Genomic DNA, 20,610 nt, shown 5'->3' with positions numbered 1-20,610 from the left:
TCCCCGTGGGACTTGAAGTGCAGAGTCCGCTGCTCAACCAGGACAGCTGCCCTGGCTCCCTCCCAGCAAGAACCCCCGGACCCTCATCTCTCATAAGGAAAGGGACTTCTGGGTCCTTTAAAAAAAATCCCACCTCAATCCCCCAGGGTTCACCTGCAGCTGCTGGAGAGAGAGATGCAGAATGAATGAACTTCTGGTTTCTGGAGGAGGCACAGGAAGAAAGATTGGAAACTAACTCTGCTAGAAACTGCTCTTTTGGGGATTTTTTCTTCCCCTTCATCTCCACCACAAACCTGTCCCTTCCCTGGGCACCAAGACATGGGCTCCCCTTGCCTGGCAGAGAAACAGCTGGAAACTGGCTCCCTGAGACAAGAAGGTGAGTGAAACTTGAGGGGAAGAGTTAGTGCTTGCTGCAGGGCGGGCGGGGGCCAGGGGGGAAGTTGACGCTGTCAAACATCCTTGGCAAAAGTGCTGTTTTGAGTGAATTCCTTTCCCATGCTCTGGAAGGAGCTGTTTGCCAGCTGTTTGGAGAGCCGTAGATTGCAAAATTGGGTTTATTCCGTGAATGCAGAAAGGGCAGTTTTCAGGTTCTGGAAGGAGCTGGGGGACAGAGTGCTGGGTTGGATTCGGATTTGCTGTGTGACCTTGGACAAGTTACTTCCGCTCGCTGGGTCTTGGTTTTTGCACTGGGAAAATGTGGAAGCTTGCAAAGGGCTCCCCGGATTTCAAAATACTCTTCTCTCTGCAGGCTCCTCATCCTCCTCTGGCCATTCCCTGTGAGCAAAGTAATGCATTCAGAACAACAGAATGTTGGGTAGGGAGCAAGAGTGTGAAATAGGCTACGATTCACTCTCCACTACCCACCGGAATCCAACCGGCGCTGAAATTGAGAGGAACTTTGATTTCCATTCCGCTGCCGAGTTTTTCTCTTGATTGGAGTGGAGTGCATCTGAAAATGTAAGCTTATAGATGCTTTGGAAATGGCTTTGGCTAGAATGAATAGCATAAGAAATAGCTGCAGGATCTGAAGGTGGGAAATATTATGGAAAGGACTTTTTAAATATGTGAATTGGCTAAATCTAAAACACTCACGCTAAGTCAAGCACCTCATATAGGTCTGAAATGGAGACAGCATTAGAGGCCCCATCATTTTTTTTGTTTTTTTCTTTTCGAGACGGAGTCTCGCTCTGTTGCCCAGGCTGGAGTGCAATGGCGCGATCTCCGCTTACTGCAGCCTCTGCCTCCCGGGTTCAAGCGATTCTCCTGCCTCAGCCTCCCGAGTAGCTGGGACTACAGGCACATGCCACCATGCCTAGCTAATTTTTGTATTTTTAGTAGATACAGGGTTTCATTGGCCAGGCTGGTCTCAAACTCCTGACCTCAGATGATCTGGCTGCCTCTGCCTCGCAAAGTGCTGGGATTACAGGCGTGAACCACTGCAGCTGGAGGCCCCTTCATTCTGCAGATAAAAGCCTGCGGGCCCAGAGAGGGGGAGTAACTGGCTGGAGGTCACACAGCAAGGATGGCTGAGGCAAGCACGCAACAAACATGGAGGAGTACTGCGATTCCAAGTATGCAATGCTCCTCCATCCCCTTAGCAAAGGCCTCCCCAAATGAGGAAGCAACCAAGAGGGATTAAGCGAGACTGGTGGAGCTCCTCCTGAGACCTAGATGCTGAGATGCTTGCTAAGGACAGTCACATTCCTGGTCTGCTCGAACCTTTAATAACAGACCCTCGCCGAACCTCCCTGGTGTCAGGTGCTTGCTAAACAGTAGGTAAGACACGCAAGCATTCCACGCATCAGTCTCCTTATCTATAAAGTGGAGCTCTTATGTCTACCTCATGAGGTTGTTGAGGTGAGTTAGGGGAAGCCAGGCATGTCAGAAGCATCTAAAAGTGTTATTAATACACACTTTCTTGTATATTACTGCATATAACCCTTGCCATGCCCTATGATGTGGGCACTCAAACTGCCCCAGTCATACGGATAAAGCAAAGGACTCAGAGACACTGAGTTACCCACCTGTGCTGGCAGTCCATGAGGGGTCGGTCCCTGCCAGTGAACTTGAGAGCCTACATTCTTAAGCTCTATTTTTAAGCGCCTGTATCTTGCTAAATTAGTATGAGTCTTGTCATTTGAATGAATGATGCTGAGATCAGAGAGGTTAAGCCACAAACCTGAGACCACAGAACCCAGAAGTGGCACCACTCTGACTTGTCCAGCTCACGACTGAATTACTCAAGTCCCCATCCACGCAACGTCTGTTCTGGAGACATCCTTCTGAGATGTCAGTAGATGTTCCACCAGGGAAGGGTTTTGTTCACTGATGTATCTCAAGCACGTAGTAGGTGCCCAATAAATATGTCTTGAACTAAAGGTTAAAGGAACAAGCCATGCAGATGCAGTCACAGGAAAGCACATGCAAGAATATCTGCAGTCGTGACATCCAGGACTCTTTGCCCCAAGACTGACTTCCCTTCCTTTTTCTTGCTCTTTGTCCTTTGGGTGTCAGACTGGTAAACCCAGCGCTTCCCACCTGGCGGTCTTCAGCAATGCCCATGCCTGCCAGAGAACGGAGCCTGCATCCCAGACACCACCACTATGGTTCCCACAGCCCTTGGAGTGAGCTCCTGTCCAGCCCCATGGAGACGCCGTCCATCAAGGGCCTTTACTACCGGAGGGTGCGGAAGGTGGGTGCCCTGGGCGCCTCCCCGGTGGACCTGAAGAAGGAGATCCTGATCAACGTGGGGGGCAGGAGGTATCTCCTCCCCTGGAGCACACTGGACCAGTTCCCTCTGAGCCGCCTGAGCAAACTCAGGCTCTGTCGGAGCTACGAGGAGATCACGCAGCTCTGCGATGATTACGACGAGGACAGCCAGGAGTTCTTCTTCGACAGGAGCCCCAGCGCCTTCGGGGTGATCGTGAGCTTCCTGGCGGCCGGGAAGCTGGTGCTCCTGCAGGAGATGTGCGCGCTGTCCTTCCAGGAGGAGCTGGCCTACTGGGGCATCGAGGAGGCCCACCTGGAGAGGTGCTGCCTGCGGAAGCTGCTGAGGAAGCTAGAGGAGCTGGAGGAGCTGGCCAAGCTGCACAGGGAGGAGGTACTGAGGCAGCAGAGGGAGACCCGCCGCCCTGCCTCGCACTCCTCCCGCTGGGGCCTCTGCATGAACCGGCTGCGCGAGATGGTGGAAAACCCGCAGTCCGGGCTGCCCGGGAAGGTCTTCGCTTGCCTCTCCATCCTCTTCGTGGCCACCACGGCCGTCAGCCTGTGTGTCAGCACCATGCCCGACCTCAGGGCAGAGGAGGACCAGGTGAGTGGCCTCTGATGGGACCCACAGCTCCATCCCGCAGGGTGCCTGGGCAGAGATGTCTTTTAGGGGCCCACGAAAATGCCTTCAGGTCTTAAAATAAGAAGAAAAAAATGAATATTATCCAACGTGGGTTATATTCGTTATTAGGCCATCAGTCATAAAAGATAATTTTTCATCTTTTTTTTTTTGGAGTCCTACAAATGCAAAAGTGCCTAAGGCTCACCATGAAAGTCATTATGTGGCCCTCAGCCATGCATGGACACAGTGGGCCAGACAGACTCAGTGTCACCTCTCCCGGCTCTCCCGATTCTGTGACTACAGGCAAATCACTCCACCTCCTCTCTGAGGCTGTCTCCCCCTCTGTGAAATGGGTAACATCACCTCGAAGGTTTACTCACCCAGTGAACTCAACATGTGTTTACTGAATAGCACTCTGTGCTAAGCCTTAGAGCAGGTCAAAAACATAAAATCCCTGCCTTCTTGAGCTGACATTCTCCTGGGCATCCCCACTCCATTTTCAGATGAGGAAACTGAGGCACAGGCCATTTATTTTCCTCGGAGCTCCACGGTAAAGACACCAATGATGCAAAGGTCCCCGGCCTCAGTTTCCCTGCAGTGCTCAGTGTCTGGGCCAGTATCACTGGTTGGGAAACTCACAGATGAGCTGATTTGTAAGTCGCTCTGCCCCAGGAGGCCAGAGCAAAAAGTGTTGCTTGCCCACACCTTCATCCCCTTTGCAGGGAGTTACCGGAGACCCTGAGACACCCTCCCTCCCCCCGGGGGCCAGATGGTCTGAGAAGCGAAATAAGAACCTAGCACTTGGTTGAGAGGGTTATTGGAAAGCTTCAAACAGAGAACTAGATTGTTTCCTGATTTAAAAAATCACTCCTCTCCAGCACCGAGCTCCCCCAGGGCTGCCCGTCATCTTAAGGTTTGGAGCTTACCTTGTAATCAACAGAGAGAGAAAGTAAACACATACATAAGATTGTGCTTGCTCTATTTGGCTCATAACAGTTGCCAGCCCACCTAAGTTCTTTTCACTTAAAGATATGTCCCAGGGCAAGACAACAGGATCAGAGAACTTGCCAGATAGAAAGGACTTAAATGGAGAACAGCCCATGCCTCACAGACAGCAGGATCCCAGTACATATGGGTTGAATAAAATGTGTCTTGTCCAACCTACAAAAGTTTGGCCCTAAAAAACCCCACAAAATATTTGGACCTTTAAACAGCTTGCTTTCCCATGGAGAAGACGATAACGCCAATCACAGGCATTTTTTCATTCTACAGCATAAAAGCATGTGATTTAAGAGCCTGCTTTGTTTCACCAGGAAATAAATATTTATGTGTGTGACTTACCGCAGTATCACAAAGATTGAGACAAAAACAAGTGGACCTTCCGTACCCCATTTCACTACCCATTTCTTAAGGGTGCCCTGATCCCAGTTAATAAAGAAAGGCCCCTGGATGCCCACAAGCCTGTTCCTCTTAGACCTTTCCAGAGAGGGGAGAAACTGTGTAGGAGCCAGGATTTCGGTTGTGCAGAGGGCCAAGATCTTTTCAAAACCTAATGCTTTGAAAATTACGCAGGGTATGAACCCAGGCCCGGCTTGACAGTGACTCGGGAAATCAAATTAGAGGGGAGAGGCGGGCCTGCAGACCTGTGCAGCCGAAGTTTCAGCCAAGGATCAGGGAGCCAAGTCTCCTCCTGGGACAAGAGAGATTTATGCCCGGGCCCAGCCACAATAGCTTTATGCTTTCTCCTTAGTGAAAGCGCCTTTGTGTGCGTGCCCAGAGACAGGCTGAGGTGCTGCCTGGAGAGTGTCTGTGTTCCTGTTTAGATAATAATTCAGAGAGCAGGGAGGCTGAGGATGGAGCAGTCTTTGTTCTCCCAAGACGGTGACCTTACATTTACGTGAAAGGATGATGGCCTCTTCCTGGACACGCGTGCTTTGTATTCCTTATTTGCCCTCAGGGAATGTCAGTCTGAGAGGGACCAGCTGCTTCTGGGGACAGGCAGTGGCCGTTGAGTGTGGGGCCTGTGTCCTGTAAATTGATCCTGATAGCATCCATGCTGAAGAATTAATGTCACGATGGGTGGGGGAGCAGACCCCAGGGCTATCACCCACAGAACTCTTCCATCAGAAACAGAAACAATGGATGGACATTTGCTGTAAGCAGTTTTCTGTTTTTCTGCCTTCTCATAGCAATGTCTCTTGGCGTAAACCTGATAGTGGGGTAAAAGATCTGTGCCAGAGATTGCAAGTTACAATGGAGGCTGGGTGCAGTGGCTCACGCCTGTAAGCTCAGCACTCTGGGAGGCCAAGGCTGGTGGATCTCCTGAGGTCAGGAGTTCGAGACCAGCCTGGCCAACATGGTAAAACTCCATCTCTACTAAAAAACACAAAAAAATTAGCCAGGTGTGGTGGCATGTGCCTGTAATCCCAGCTACTTGGGAGGCTGAGGCAGGAAAATCACTTGAACCCTCAGGCAGAGGTTGCAGTGAGCCAAGATTGTGCCACCGCACTCCAGCCTAGGCAACAAGAGCAAAACTCCATCTCAAAAAAAAATTACAATGGAGAAGGGAAGAGGCAGTGTAGACAGGAAGGACCAAGCCATTACCTGAGCTCTTCTAAGGGGCACCAGATTTTAAAATTCTGGATTTCCCAGGGGGACTCTTCCCCAAAAGGATGAAAGAACCATTGCCTCCTAACTGCCGCTCATGAAGCTGGCATTTCACACCATGGACTGATTTCATCCCTGTGGCAGCAAGGGTAAGTGAATACCACTTCTACCCCCATTTTACAGATGAGGAAACTGAGGCTCAGAGAGGTTTTATCACTTTCTTAAGCTCACAGTAAGTGGCAGAGCTAAGATTTGAACTCACCTCTGATTGGCTCTAAAATCCGACCCCCTATGACTGCACAACACTGATACTATCTTTCTTTCCTTTCCTTTTCTTTTGTTTTCTTCCTACCTTCCTTTTCTTTTTCCTCCCTTCTTTCCTTCTCTTTCTTTCTCTCTTTTTCTAAATTTGAGACAGTGTCTCACTTTATCACCAAGCGAGTGTGCAGTGGCATGATCTTGGCAGCTCACTGCAGCCTGCGTCTCCTGGGCTCAAGTGATCCTCCCACCTCAGCCCCCCAAGTAGCTGGGACTACAGGTGTGTGTCACCACACCCACCTAATTTTTTGTAAAGACAAGGTTTCCCCATGTTGCCCAGGTTGGTCTCAAACTCCTGAGTTCAAGCAATCTGCCTGCCTTGGCCTCTCAAAGTGCCAGGATTACAAGTATAAACCACCGTGCCCGGCCCTAACTTTCAATTCTGGGCCACTTCGCCTCTAGTCTAGAACCTCGGCATCGGGGGCACTTTGTGCTTCTGAGGCAGCCAGAATTTGTCAAACAGCTCTCAGGCCAGCATGATGGTGCGAAGGCCAGAAGCCCTGGGTTTCAATCTTGGCCTCAGCCATGACTAACCCAGTGAACTTGGGAAAGTCACTTAACCTCCTTGAGCCTCAGTTTCCTCCTCTATGAAATGGGGGTGCTCTAAGCACTTCCCTCAAGGGGTCATGTGGTGCATAAAGCAGCTGGGACAGTGCCGACACACAGAGGTGCTCAGCGAACATCTGTCATACTGATTGTCATTCATTCATTCATTCGGTAGTAGTTAACAGGAAACCAAACATTCATCCTTTACCGTCCTTCAACAACAGTCATTGACTGCCTACTGAAGTCCATTCTTCTGGGTGCTGGAGAGAAGACAAATTTCTTATTTCCTTGGAGCTTAGATTCTGAGCAGCCCTGCTCTTTTTTTTTTTTTTTTTGACAGGGTGTCACTCTGTCTCCACCCAGGCTGGAGTACAGTGGCACAATCTCAGCTCACTGCAGCCTCCGCCTCGCGGGTTCAAGCGATCCTCCCACCTCAGCCTCCTGAGTAGCTGGGACCACAGGCAGGCATCATCACGCCTGGCTAATTTTTGTACATTTTGTAAAGATGGATTTCACCATGTTGGCCAGGCTGGTCTCAAACTCCTGAGCTCAAGTGATTCTCCCACCTCGGCCTCCCAAAGCGTTGGGATTACAGGCATGAGTCACTGCACCCCAGCCCCCTGCTTCATTTTTGAGTTGACATTTACATAACATGAAATTGAGCACCTTAAACGGAACAATTTAGTGGCATTTAGTACAATCACAATCTTCTGCAGCCACCATCACCTCTATCTAGTTCCAAAGCTTTTTCTCAGCATTCCAAAAGAAAACCCTGTCCCAACTAGGCAGTCTCTCCTCCTTCCTCTCCCGCCAGCCCCTGGCAACCACCCATCTGCCTTCTATCTCCATGAATTAGCCTATTGTGGACATTTCATAGAAATGGAATCATGCCAGGTGTGGCCTTCTGTGACTGGCTTCCTGCTCCAGCATCAAGTCTTCAAGGTCCATGCACTGAGCCATGTGTCAGATGTTCGTTCCTCTTCATGGCTGAATACTATTCCACTGTATGTATATGCCACTATTGGTTTATCCATCCAGCGCTGATGACCTGCTTCATCTTGATAGCTGAACATAGAAAGACACACTCCAAAGACCGACCCCCACCTCCGAGGAACAAGATGGATTTGAGACATGAAGCCAGGATTCTGTTCCCACGGCTGCCACACAGACCCCTTTGAATAGGCAGGATTTGAGATCTAGTCCTGACGCTTTTTTTTTTTTTTTTTTTTTGAGATGGAGTTTTGCTTTTGTCACCCAGGCTAGAGCGCAGTGGTGTGATCTCAGCTCACTGCAACCTCCACCTCCCGGATTCAAGCAATTTTCCTGCCTCAGCTTCCCAAGTAGCTGGGATTATAGGCACCCAACACCATCCCCAGCTAATTTTTGTATTTTTTAGTAGAGATGAGGTTTCACCATGTTGCCCAGGCCTGTCTCGAACTCCTGACCTCAGGTGATCCGCCCGCCTCTGCCTCCCAAAGTGCTGAGATTATAAGCTTGAGCCACCACACCCAACCCTGACTCTTGCTTGAATGCACTGGGAGATCCAGGGCAGGTCACATCTGCCCCTGGACCTCAACCTCCTGCTGGTAAAATGATGGTCTGGACTTGTCATTTTACAGGCTGACTGGTCCCTAATGTCCTTCCAGCCCTGGGCACCTGCAGCCTCCTGTCCTGGTCTATTTGCTGCAGTTTCCCAGGTTCTTTCTTTCCCTCTGCCTTCATTGTCCTCCCTGCCATTCATCCCTCGCACCCTCTCCATGTGGCTTCAGCCCAGGCCTGGCAGCTCTGCCTTTCCCTCCCTCCTGGCAGCCTGAACAGCACTGGCCACCTGCAGTGGACCGTCTTTCTTCCTCTTTCGTGCTACTAAGACATCCCAACCACAGCAGACAGTATCAGGTCGTGGAAAGGGCCAGCATCTTTAATCTGCTCATCCTGGGTTGAGTCCCAGCTCTCCCACTCCTGGCTCTGCCCTTGGACAAGTCCTTTTCTTTCTCTGTGCCTCTATTTCCTCACCCAGCAAAGAGGACAATCATAATACTATTCAAAGGGTGGTGCTGAGGACTGAATGAGAGCCTGTATATCAGGGGCCAGCACACAGTGGACGCTTGTTGTTTTGCTCCCCCTTGGGGCTGGGCTCACACCCCTGCACCTGCTCTGCTGCTCTGCTCACCAGCCTCCCTCCCTGGCTCCCTTCAACCTGAATAGCAATGGCCAAGTCAGGGGCCGGTGGCTCAAATATCCTCTCCATCCCCTTCCAGTGTCTGCCCCCATTCCTCCTCTGTTCCAGCTTTCAGTGCGTCTTTTCTGAGGGCCTACCCTGGCTGGAGACCCGGTGGGAGAAGTAGGGGAACTCGCCACGATCAGGACCAGCCCTGCCAGCCTTCCCACAGTTCTCCTCCCACCTTGGGTGCTACTCCTGCCCCATAGCATTGCCTGGGGCTTTCAGGGATATTGTCAAAGGGACACGCACACCCTATGGCGACCGAGTAAAGTGCCCTTGGTGATGTCTCTGCAGAACCATGGTGGGGTTAGGGAGCAGAACCGCGCGGGCTCTTTGGTCCTCGCCTTCCCTCTCATCCTGGACTGTAGACATTTCAGTGTCTTACTAAGGTGGAGGGCTGGGGAAGGAAGGCACAGAGAGAGGTTTGTTTGTTTGTTTTGAGACAGAGTCTTGCTCTGTCACCCAGGCTGGAGTGCAGTGGCACAATATCAACTTACTGCAACCTCTGCCTCCTGAGTTCAAGCAATTCTCCTGCCTCAGCCTCCTGAGTAGCTGGAACTACAGGCACCTGCCACCATGCCAGCTAATATTTGTATTTGTAGTAGAGACGGGGTTTCACCATGTTGGCCAGGCTGGTTTCAAACTCCTGACCTCAGGTGATCCACTAGCCTTCGCCTCCCAAAGTGCTGGGATTATAGACATGAGCCACTGTGCCTGGCCCACAGAGATTTTTCAAAGACCAGGCGGGACTCTTGGGGCCCCCTCCCCGGGATGCAGCTCACCTTTCGGGCTACCATTTCCACCTCCCTGCCTCCTCACCCTTTAGTAAGAGGCCCCGTACGAGAGCCAGCTCCTGCCTCCTCCTGTGTCTCTTTCTCGGACCATGAATCAGCTTCCTAAAGAACTGGCCTGCTCTCTGGAGCTTCTCTGTGCTCGGTGGCATTTGGTAATTGCTCTAGCTAACTTATCCTAGTTTTGTTGCTTTTGGTTTTTTTCCTACAGCTGTGTCTCTCTCTATGTCCCGGCCAAGAAGCAATATTCCCTGTTTCCTGGCCCGGGGCCTCCCTGATGCTCTGCAGGTGACACTGTTTCCCCTGCCTCCGCACATTCCCCCCACCTCTGCGGGTCCAACTCCCAGCCCCCCGCAAATGCCCCGTGCAGACGCCGCCACTCACACTCATTCACGAGTCGTTCAGGAAGGGCCCCCACAGGCCAGGCCTGTGCTGGACACTGGGAGAGTCCCTAGGTCTCTCCTTCGGTGACTGCTGAGGGGACACCAGCACAGAGGCGATGGGATGGCGGCCCGCCCTGCCCACACCAGGAGAACCACTGTGAGATTCAGAGTCAGTGGATACTTCTTAGACCTCTGCTGGGCTCCTGGCCCTGTGCTGGTCACCCTGTTTCCTAATTTAATCCTCACCACTATCCCATTCTACAGATCAGAAAACTGGGCCTCAAGAAGTTATGTAACTTGCCTGACAGCAGCTAAGCTAGTAATGCTCCCTCAGTGGCAGCTGCTTTTTTTTTTTTTTTCTTTTTTTTGAGACAGGGTCTTGCTCTGTTGCCCAGGCTGGAGTGCAGTAGTACAATCTCAGCTCTCCTCCAACCTCCTGGGTTCAAATGATTCTCCTGCCTCAGCCTCCCGAGTAACTGGGATTATAGGCGTGCACCACCACACCTGTCTAATTTTTGTGTTTTTAGTAGAGACAGGGTTTCCCTACATTGGCCAGGCTGGTCTCAAACTCCCTTGTCGCAAGTGATCTGCCCACTTTAGCCTCCCGAAGTGCTGGGATTACAGGCGTGAGCCACCATGCCCAGCCCAGTGGCAGCTGCTTTCTAAAAAGAATTTGCTGGAACCTCTAGAAGAGAAGTCAGCCATCCAACCCGCCCAAGGTGAAGGCCATGGAGAGCCCATGATGGATCAGCTGCAGGGCCTGAACCGGAGGGCAACAGCGGGAGAGGACTGAGCAGGAAGAGAAGCAGCGTAGATTGGGGAAGCTCCTACACTGCAGCATCCCTGAGCAGGTCTCCTCCGTGCCCACAATTGCCCTGTGAGATGAGAGTGACCTTCCCCATTTCACAGAAGGGAAGACACCTTCAGAGAGATGACTCATGGGCCAGGTCCCACGGTGGCGCTGACCCCGTCTGGTTGGTTCCAGCATTCTCAGAGCCCTTGTGTCCCAGGGTTGGGAAGGGGGGACAGCTGCTAGAAGGAGTGGGCAGGGAGTGGGGGGCGGAACCTGGGGAAGAGGGATTGCGGCTCAGGGTGACTAGTGCCTGGGGGGAGGCCCATGGGAGTGGAATAAAGGAGGGGAGGGTAGCGGAGGGCACAGCTGGCTGAGAGAAAAGTGGTTAAAGGAGTGGGCAGAGGAGTGAGTCAGCACATCCAGGCCCCAGGAGAGCCTCAGAGGAAACAGCTCAGGGCCTCAGGCCAGGGCCAGAGGCACAAATGGTGAACTCACAGCAGGAGCAAAGGGAGGGAGGGATGCCGAGCTGCGGAATGGACCAGCCGTGACTAAGGAGCTGCAGAAGTGACAGGTGGCCACGTTCCCAAGTGGGACTGGCAGGATTTTGCTGGAAGGGACAGAGCGGGATGAGGAAGTCTCCAAGGTCAAGACTGTGGGCCCTGAGCCCCTCCCAGATGGAGCTTCCAGAACTGGCCCTCATTGCACCTGCAGAGCCCCCAGGGCAGCGGCTTTGCCCTCAGGAAGCCCCGCTCTGCTGCTGCGTGAAACAGGTGCGGGCCAGGCTGCGGGATCCCCACTACTCCCACTTCCTGCCTCCCCCAGGAGTGTTCAGCCAGCTCAGACTCAGACTATAACTCCCATACCACAGTACTGGCCCTTTTAAAGTGCACCATTCAGTGATGTTTAGGATCATCACGGAGCTGTGCAGCCATCACTGCTACCTTCCTCCTCCATCCAGCCCCGGACACCCACCCCTCTGCTTTCTGTCTCTGTGGCTTCGCCTGCTCTGGACATCTCACATAAATAGAATCATCCAACACGTGGTGTCTGTGTCTGGCTTCTTTCACTCAGCATCGTGTTTTCAAGGTGCATCCATGTTGTAGCATGATTTAGCCCTTCATTCCTTTTCACAGCTGACTACTATTCCATTGTATGGATAGGCCGCATTTTATGTATTCACTCATCAGTTTATGGATGTTTAAGTTGTCCCTACTTTGGAGCTATTATAGGCTTTTGTGTACAAGTTTTTTTGGGTTTTGTTTTGTTTTGTTTTTTTCTGAGACAGAGTCTAGCTCTGTCGCCCAGGCTGCAGTGCAGTGGCACAATCTTGGCTCCCTGCAACCTCCACCTCCTGAGTTCAAGTGATTCTCCTGCCTCAGCCTCCCGAGTAGCTAGGATTACAGGCACCTGCCACCATGCCTGGCTAATTTTTGTATTTTTAGTAGAGATGGGGTTTTACCGTGGTGGCCAGGCTAGTTTTAAACTCCTGACCCCAGGTGATCCACATGCCTCAGCCTCCCAAAGTGCCAGGATTACAGGGGTGAGCCACCACACCCGGCCTGTGTACAAGTTTGTGTGTGGACATGTGCTTTCATTTGTCTGAGCTATACACCTAGGAGTGCAACAGCTGGGTTGCATGGTAACTCTGTTTAACCTTTGAGGACCTGCCAAACTGTTTCCACTGCCACTGCCCCATTTTACCTCCATCCCACCAGCAGTGATGGGTTCCAGTTTCTCCACAATCTCACCGACACTTGGCTGTTGTCTGTCTTTATGATTCTAGCCATCCTAGTGGATGTCAAATTGTCTCTTATTGTAGTTTTGATTATCCTTCATTTTTGTTTTTTAACTTTTCATCGTGGAGAACTTCAGACATTTACAAAGTAAATAGAATAATATAAGGAACCTCTGGGAAACCGTGACTCCATCATGACTCAGCTACACACAATGGTCAATATTCTGCCCCCCCCCTTTTTTTTTTTTTTTTTGAGATGGAGTCTCGCTCTATCGCCCAGGCTGCAGTGCAGTGGTGCAATCTCGGCTCACTGCAACCTCCGCCTCCCAGGTTCAAGCGATTCTCCTGCCTCAGCCTCCCAAGTAGCTGGGATTACAGGCATGTGTCACCATGCCTGGCTAATTTTTGTATTTTTAGTAGAGACAAGGTTTCAGCATATTGGTCAGTCTGGTCTCGAACTCCTGACCTCAAGTGATCCACCTGCCTTGCCCTCCCAAAGTGCTGGGATTACAGGCGTGAGCCATTGTGCCCAGCCAATATTCTGCCATTCTTGTTTCCTCTCTTTCCTCCCCCTCTCCACCTCAAATCATTTATCATCATTTGTTACTATTTTTCTTTTACAGTTGTACAGGTAAAATGTACATGCAATGAAATGCACAAATCTTAGGTGTAGAATTTAATAAACGGATACACCCGTGTCAGCCTCTCCCCTGTGAGTATAGAATATTTCTGCGATCGCAGAAAGCTCCCTCGTGGCCCTTCACAGGCCATCCCTTCACTACCCAGAGGCAGCCACTGTTCTGATCGCTTTGTGCACCCTAGATGAGGCTGCCTGTTCTCGAGCGTCCTGCAAATGGAAACACATACCCGGCTTGCTTTGCTCTACCTCATGCCTGTGGGATTCATCCGTGTTGTTTCATCTTTCACACCCTGGGCCTTCTCCGGGCCGACACTTGCTCTTCTTCATTGCAGGAAGGAGCCAGAACACCCCTCGCTCTGCCTGTGACAAGGGCTAGGAATAGGGTGACCAACCATCCGGGTGTGCCCAGGGCCCAGGGGGTTCCTAGGACCTGGAACTTTCTGGGTTTAAGCACAGAACTTCCACAAATGGAGAAAGGAGAACTTTTTTCTTTCCTTCTTTCCCCGTTTTTCTTTTCTTTGAATGTTTGCTAAGCTGGGAATTATTTCCTCTGCCCACACTCCATAAACACCCCCTGCCCCAATGCTGCCATTTCTGAGGGACCAGTGCTGGGAGGCTGGATTTAGGATGCACAGCAGAGCCTGATGCAGGTGCAGTGACGTGGCAGAGCAGAGCCCTTGCTGCAGTCCAGAGAGGTGGCCAGAGGGCCAGGCCAGGGGAGGGGAGGAGCCGGTGTGCATGGCTTGAATGTCCAAACGCCAGCCCCACAGGCAGGAGGAGGACCCAGCAGAGCCTTCTCGGCCTCTCAGGAGTCACCTTCCTGAGCTATCTGGTCATCGGTGTGGAAAAGTTATTCCCAGGCTATAAGTATTTTAAGCCTAGGGAGAAACTCCCAGGATGTCTGCAAAGAAAGAAACCTTGTAGGTAGAATATAGCTCAGAGTCTGAAAACCTTCCCGGTGCCTCAGAATGAATAGGGGAGTTGCCAAAACATAGATTCCCAGGCCCACCCTAAGGTTTGGATTTTACGACGGGGGCCCAAGAATCTGCGTTTACAACAACCACCCTGTGGGCTTCTGGTGCCCGGGTTTCCAAATCAGCTTTCAGAAATACCAATTCTGTTCCAAACTCTGCATTGGAAACTGAAGCACAGAGAGGGCCAGTGGCCGCTGCAAAGTCACACAGCAAGTTCGTAGCAGGGCTGGGGAATCAGAACCCAAAACTTCTGAGCCCTTCAGGATCCTGAAGCAAACCTTGGGGAGTCATGGCAAAGACCTCTCAGTGGGTTGGAGAATCCCTCATCTTCCTGTAATACCCAGCAATAGGAAGAAGTCATTGCCACCCTTACACTGACCAGGCAGACTGTGGTCCATGACCAATGTATGATTGTGTTAAAATGGCTACAGTGCATCCTGTGCCTGCTAGGTACACGGTCCTGTTAATGGCCTTATATGCATAATTTCCATTAATCATGACAGCCCTTCAGAGGTTAGCCAACTGTAAGTCCAGAGGAGACAAGTGATTTGCCCAAGTAAGCAGAAGAGATGGGATTTGAAACTGTGCTAGGCTCTGAGAGTATTGTAACTAGACAAGCAGACATGGTTTCTGGGGGGCTTGAAGGCTGGTAGGGCACAGAAAGTTCCTGATTCTCCAATCTTGCTAAAAACTTGCTGTGTGGCTTTGCAGTGGCCACTGCCCCTCTCTGTGCTTCAGTTTCCAAAGAAGAGGCTGGAACACTCTGGACTTCACCCCTTGGCAGTGCTGCCTCTGCCTCCCACCCCTGCAATAGTCCACACAGAAGTCCAGCCAGAAAGGTGCCCTGCCCTGGAAAGGCAAATAGAACCTGGCATTGTTCAGTCTGTTTCTCTTTCTCCAGCAGCCAGGCATAAAGAACATTTCAATTTATGATTTCTGTGGGCACTGGAAATAATTTCTTTTTCCACTTCAGAGCATTTTAATCCAAAGAAAACTGTGGTTGTCAACATCTTGCCTTTTACACAGAGAAGTTGCTTCAGCCATTCATCCATTCATCCATCAAGTATACGTATGTGTGTGTGTGTGTGTGTGTGTGTGTAAAATATTTATAGCAAAGCTTTCTACCCTGGCTCCACATTTGAATTATCCATGGGGGTTCTGGAAAATTCTACTGCTCAGCTCACACCTAGATTAATTAAATTAGAATCTTGGGAGGACCCTGCCCAAGCAACAGAATGTTTCAAGAAACCCGTAGGTGATTCCAACACGCAGCCAAGGTTGAGAACCACACACTAGAACAGTGCCTGTCAAACTTCAATTTGCATGAGTCACCTGGAGATCTTAACTGCAGAATACGATTCCGTGGGATGGGGTGGGGCCTGAGATGCTGTGTTTCTAACAAGCTCCTCAGGGAGGCTGATGCTTTTGGCTCAAGGTCCACACTCTGAGTGGCAGAAGGGCTGGTGGAACTACCCTGAACTACTGGGGAGGAAGAACAAAATACAGAACGCAGAATGGCACCCACCCAGCTGAAACGGCTGAGCTGGAATCCCCCATGTCAAAGGCAGCAATCACACATCCCAAGGGCTGTCTTGGGGATTCGGGAACACTCTCTGCCCCACTAACCTTCAAGCTATCAGAAACGATATCTGTTTGTCTAGTCACAGAATGCCCAGGGGTTAGCACCGTGCCTGGCACAAAGTGGGTCCTCCATACATTTCTGTTGGCTAAGCGAAGGAGGGGTGGCAAACAACAAAGTTACAGAATAGCCAACAGTGGCTAAGAGACCCTGGTACCACCTCCCATGTATGTGAGCTCAGGCAAGTCACTTCACTGCTGTGACCAACTTCCTGGGCTGTCAAATGGGGTCACGCTGCCTGCTCACAACATTGCTATGTGGCTTGAGTAACAGCAGGAGAGCAGTGCATGATCCCCCAAAGTACTTAACGTTATTAAGGTAGAGGCTGGCAGCTATAACAAAGAGACCCCAAACTAGAATAGTTTTAAACCACATTTCTCTCTTGTGCAATAGTCCCAAGGTGAGGGAGGTAGGCGAGTATAGACAACTCTTATTCCAGATTCTCTCGCCTTGATGTTCCCTCCTCCCGTGGGGCGCTGGTCCAGTCCTCTCTTCTAAGCTGGGTTGCAGACCCATCTGTGCTGTCCCTGCTCACAGGAAGGATGGAAAGAGTGTGCAAGAGTCAGACCTGGCCGGGCGTGGTGGCTCACGCTTGTAATCCCAGCACTTTGGGAGGCCGAGGCGGGCGGATCACGAGGTCAGGAGATCGAGACCACGGTGAAACCCCGTCTCTACTAAAAATACAAAAAATTAGCCGGGCGTGGTGGCGGGCGCCTGTAGTCCCAGCTACTCGGAGAGGCTGAGGCAGGAGAATGGCGTGAACCCGGGAGGCGGAGCTTGCAGTGAGCCGAGATTGCGCCACTGCACTCCAGCCTGGGCGACAGAGCGAGACTCCATCTCAAAAAAAAAAAAAAAAAAAAGAGTGAGATCCAGAGGTGGTTTGCATCACTTCTGTTTCCAGTACAGAGGTGAGGACTTAGTCATATTTTGCCACACCTAGCGGCAAAGGAAGCCACAAAGAACGGTCTCTGACCTGGCCGATCTGCTGTGTACCCAGCCACAGCTGGAAAACTGTGTAAAAGGAGGTTCTGGTGGACGACTAAGTTTACAGCCCAAAGCTCATGGGCATAAGGTTACAGCACAAGGCTCAAAGTTTTCCCCCGATTTCCAGCGCTGTTGCAGGTCCTCTCTCTACCCCGCATTGCTGCCTCTTCTCCCTGCAGGGCGAATGCTCTCGGAAGTGCTACTATATTTTCATCGTGGAGACCGTCTGCGTGGCCTGGTTCTCCCTGGAGTTCTGCCTGCGGTTCGTCCAGGCCCAAGACAAGTGTCAGTTCTTCCAGGGGCCCCTGAACATCATCGACATCCTGGCCATCTCCCCATACTACGTGTCGCTGGCGGTGTCTGAGGAGCCCCCGGAGGATGGCGACAGGCCGAGCGGGAGCTCCTACCTGGAGAAGGTGGGGCTGGTCCTGCGTGTGCTGCGGGCGCTGCGCATCCTCTACGTGATGCGCCTGGCTCGCCACTCGCTGGGGCTGCGGACGCTGGGGCTCACCGTGCGCCGCTGCACACGTGAGTTTGGCCTGCTCCTTCTCTTCCTGGCCGTGGCCGTCACCCTCTTCTCCCCTTTGGTCTACGTGGCCGAGAAGGAGTCTGGGCGGGTGCTGGAGTTCACCAGCATCCCCGCCTCTTATTGGTGGGCCATCATCTCCATGACAACGGTGGGCTATGGGGACATGGTGCCCCGCAGCGTGCCAGGCCAGATGGTGGCCCTCAGCAGCATCCTGAGTGGGATCCTCATCATGGCCTTCCCGGCCACGTCCATCTTCCACACCTTCTCCCACTCCTACCTGGAGCTCAAGAAGGAGCAGGAGCAGCTTCAGGCCCGCCTCCGCCACCTCCAAAACACTGGTCCAGCTAGTGAATGTGAACTCCTGGACCCCCAAGTGGCCAGTGAACACGAGCTCATGAATGACGTCAACGACCTAATCCTGGAGGGCTCGGCCTTGCCTGTCATGCACATGTAACTCAGCAGCCCCCGTGACTACATGGTAACCTCAACCCATCACCCTGCCTGAAACACACTCAAGGGTACCCCGCATAGACCACCTAGTGGTGTTTCTAGAGCCCGGGGAGGACTCCCAAAGCTGGAGGGGCATAAGGCCACAGAGGCTGTGTGTCTGTGATCCTTGTCCCTCGGGGCCCCGATGTCCCAGGCTGACTGTGTCCAGCCTGCTTGCCTTGTCCTCTCTCTGCCCATCTACTGAGCACGTCCAATCTTGCTGGAGTAGCTCAGTCTCCTTTCGTTCTCTTTTCCTTCCCAGCAGAGGCTCTAACATCCCAGGCTGGGTTCTGGATGCCCGTAGAACTGGTAACCATTGGTATTTGCATAGTGAGCCTACAGAATTTCATGATTTCTCTAAGACCCTCTTTCCTGGGCCATGCCACCACTGGAAATCAAAGGTCCAGTCACTGCAAACCCCTCTAATCAGATCTCCCCACCCAACCTTTCCACGGGTTGCAGAAGGAGCAATATGTTCTCCTTCCACTCACCACCACCAGTGGTATTTCCCTAATGCTGCTGCCTCCTGCCGGCTCTGAACACTTGTAGCTAAGAAGGCAGAATCAGCCTTTTTGCAATAAATCCCATGTTGAGGCTGATGCCCGCAAGCCTGCCATCCCTTACCTGAAGCTCAAGAAGGAGCAGGCATCCCCAGGCACGCCTGGGATCTGGGACGTGGGACCTGGGACCTGGGCAGAAACTCCACTTGCCAGCACAGCCAGGCTCTCCTTGGCCACCTGGACTCTTGGTGTGGTGTTCTCCAGTTATCCAGTCCTTAGCCTTGACAAACTATTTTGGGGTCCACGTTGTCCCTTGAGAGGATTGTTCCCGCTGCTGGTTCCTCCCACACTGCAGGGGACCTTGGCTTTTCATCCACAGCTGAGCCCCCATGGACTCAGTGTAGCTTTAGCACAGAAACAAGGGGAATTGTAGTCACTGCCACTTGCTGGCTTCCCAGACTACTCTTCTCCAGGGAAGGATAGACATTCTTAGCTCACATTTCAATGTATTTATTTGTCCATTCATCTGTGAACAGTCTGTCCTTTGCATCCAGGGGAGGAGGCAGATGGAGGTCTGAGTCACTGGAGATAAAGCAGCATATTCTGAGAGCAGGCAGGAAGGAGCAATGACTTCCAAGCCGTGGGCTCCCAAAGGCCTCACAGAGACGTGGGCAGGGCTGGAGAGTAGAGGTGTATTTTGGGAGCTGAAGCTGAACAGGTGGGTTGGGATGAGAAGGCGTGGGCCTTGAATGCTTTATGGAGGGTAGAGTGATGTGCACAGGCTGTGGGTTAGGGAGATGATGAGGCTGGATTGGGCGTGAGAAGCCCAGTTTGGGATGAGGAGCCATTGAGCCATTCAGGCAAGACAGCCCTCCCTCCTTCACGGGTTTAATCCTACAAGATTCTGTCAAATCCTGGCTTCTCCCAGCAGGACACACCTTGGAGACATCCTGATGGCACTTCCTCACAGTGGCATGGCCTGCACAGGAGTTTGCTGTTGGCTGCAGGACTCCTGAAGAAAGTGCACAAGATCCAAACAGGTGACAGTGAAGTGGTTTGGGCCCTGCCACTCTGATGTCGTGTACGTATGAGAGTGGTCAGCATTTTACCACTGGTAACAAATTCCTTGCTGTTCATTCATTCTGCTAGTTTTTTGCGATTTCCTGCTGTGTGCCAGGCATAGTCCTCCGCCGATGGCAATGCCAGACAGCAGCGTGGCAGAGGGCTCTGACCCAGGAAGCACCCTGCACTAGCATCTAGTGTCCAGGGAGCCTTGGCCTCCTGCGGAGCCCGCCTTTCCTTGGAGTCCTCCAGGTGTCCCCCACGCTGATACGGGCACATGTCCCCATTCTTTTAGACCCCAATCTTTCCCAAGCTGACATGTCACCAGGTGACATAGTGGTCCAGTGGCCATGACACAAGGAAATCCCCTGCACCCTATAAAATCCCCAGCCTGGATGGCCACTCCACTCCACAAAGTGACAGGCAGATTCCCATAAGCGTTGGGTAGAAATTCCATGTCACAGGCACCTTGGACAGTAGCCATAGAAGTGTTTCTGTTCCAGACTAACATTTTATTTATTATTTATTTATTTATTTATTTACTGACAGTCTCACGCTGTCCACCAGGCTGGAGTGCAGTGGCTTGATCTCAGCTCACTGCAACCTCTGCCTCCCGGGTTCAAGCAATTCTCCTGCCTCAGCCTCCCAAATAGCTGGGATTACAGGCACCCACCACCACTCCCAGCTAATTTGATATTTTTAGTACAGACAAGGTTTCACCATGTGGCCGGGCTGGTCTTGAACTCCTGATGTCAGGTGATCCGCCTGCCTCGGCCTCCCAAAGTGCTGGAATTACAGGCACGAGCCACCGCGCCCCAGCCCAGACTAAGCTTTTTTTTTTTTTTTTTTTGAGACAGAGTCTTGCTCTGTCGCCCAGGCTGGAGTACAGTGGCTCAATCTCGGCTCACTGCAAGCTCCGCCTTCCGGGTTCACGTCATTCTCCTGCCTCAGCCTCCGGAGTAGCTGGGACTACAGGCGCCACTACCACACCCAGCTAATTTTTTGTATTTTTAGTAGAGACGGAGTTTCACCGTGTTAGCCAGAATGGTCTCCATCTCCTGACCTCGTGAT

At 51.9% G+C, this 20,610-nt stretch overlaps 1 protein-coding gene across 1 annotated transcript; it reads left to right on the top strand.

Annotated features, from left to right (window-relative positions):
• Positions 1-301: 301 nt before the first annotated feature.
• Positions 302-19,010, top strand: KCNG4 (potassium voltage-gated channel modifier subfamily G member 4). Its single transcript, XM_003272491.2, has 3 exons — positions 302-376; positions 2,515-3,310; positions 17,139-19,010. The coding sequence occupies exons 2-3, from the start codon at positions 2,555-2,557 to the stop codon at positions 17,940-17,942; spliced, it is 1,560 nt and encodes a 519-aa protein (XP_003272539.2). The 5' UTR covers positions 302-376; positions 2,515-2,554; the 3' UTR covers positions 17,943-19,010.
• Positions 19,011-20,610: the final 1,600 nt, after the last annotated feature.

The sequence above is a fragment of the Nomascus leucogenys genome, chromosome 2, assembly GCF_006542625.1.
Source record: "Nomascus leucogenys isolate Asia chromosome 2, Asia_NLE_v1, whole genome shotgun sequence".
Classification (NCBI taxonomy): Eukaryota; Metazoa; Chordata; class Mammalia; order Primates; family Hylobatidae; genus Nomascus; species Nomascus leucogenys.
This window is presented reverse-complemented; position numbering and strand designations above follow the sequence as displayed.

Coding starts and splice junctions, on each gene's coding strand:
- KCNG4 (XM_003272491.2), top strand. CDS start 2,555: ATGCCCATGCCTGCCAGAGAACGGAGCCTGCATCCCAGACACCACCAC. Junction 3,311..17,138: donor TCAGGGCAGAGGAGGACCAG/GTGAGTGGCCTC, acceptor TTCTCCCTGCAG/GGCGAATGCTCTCGGAAGTG.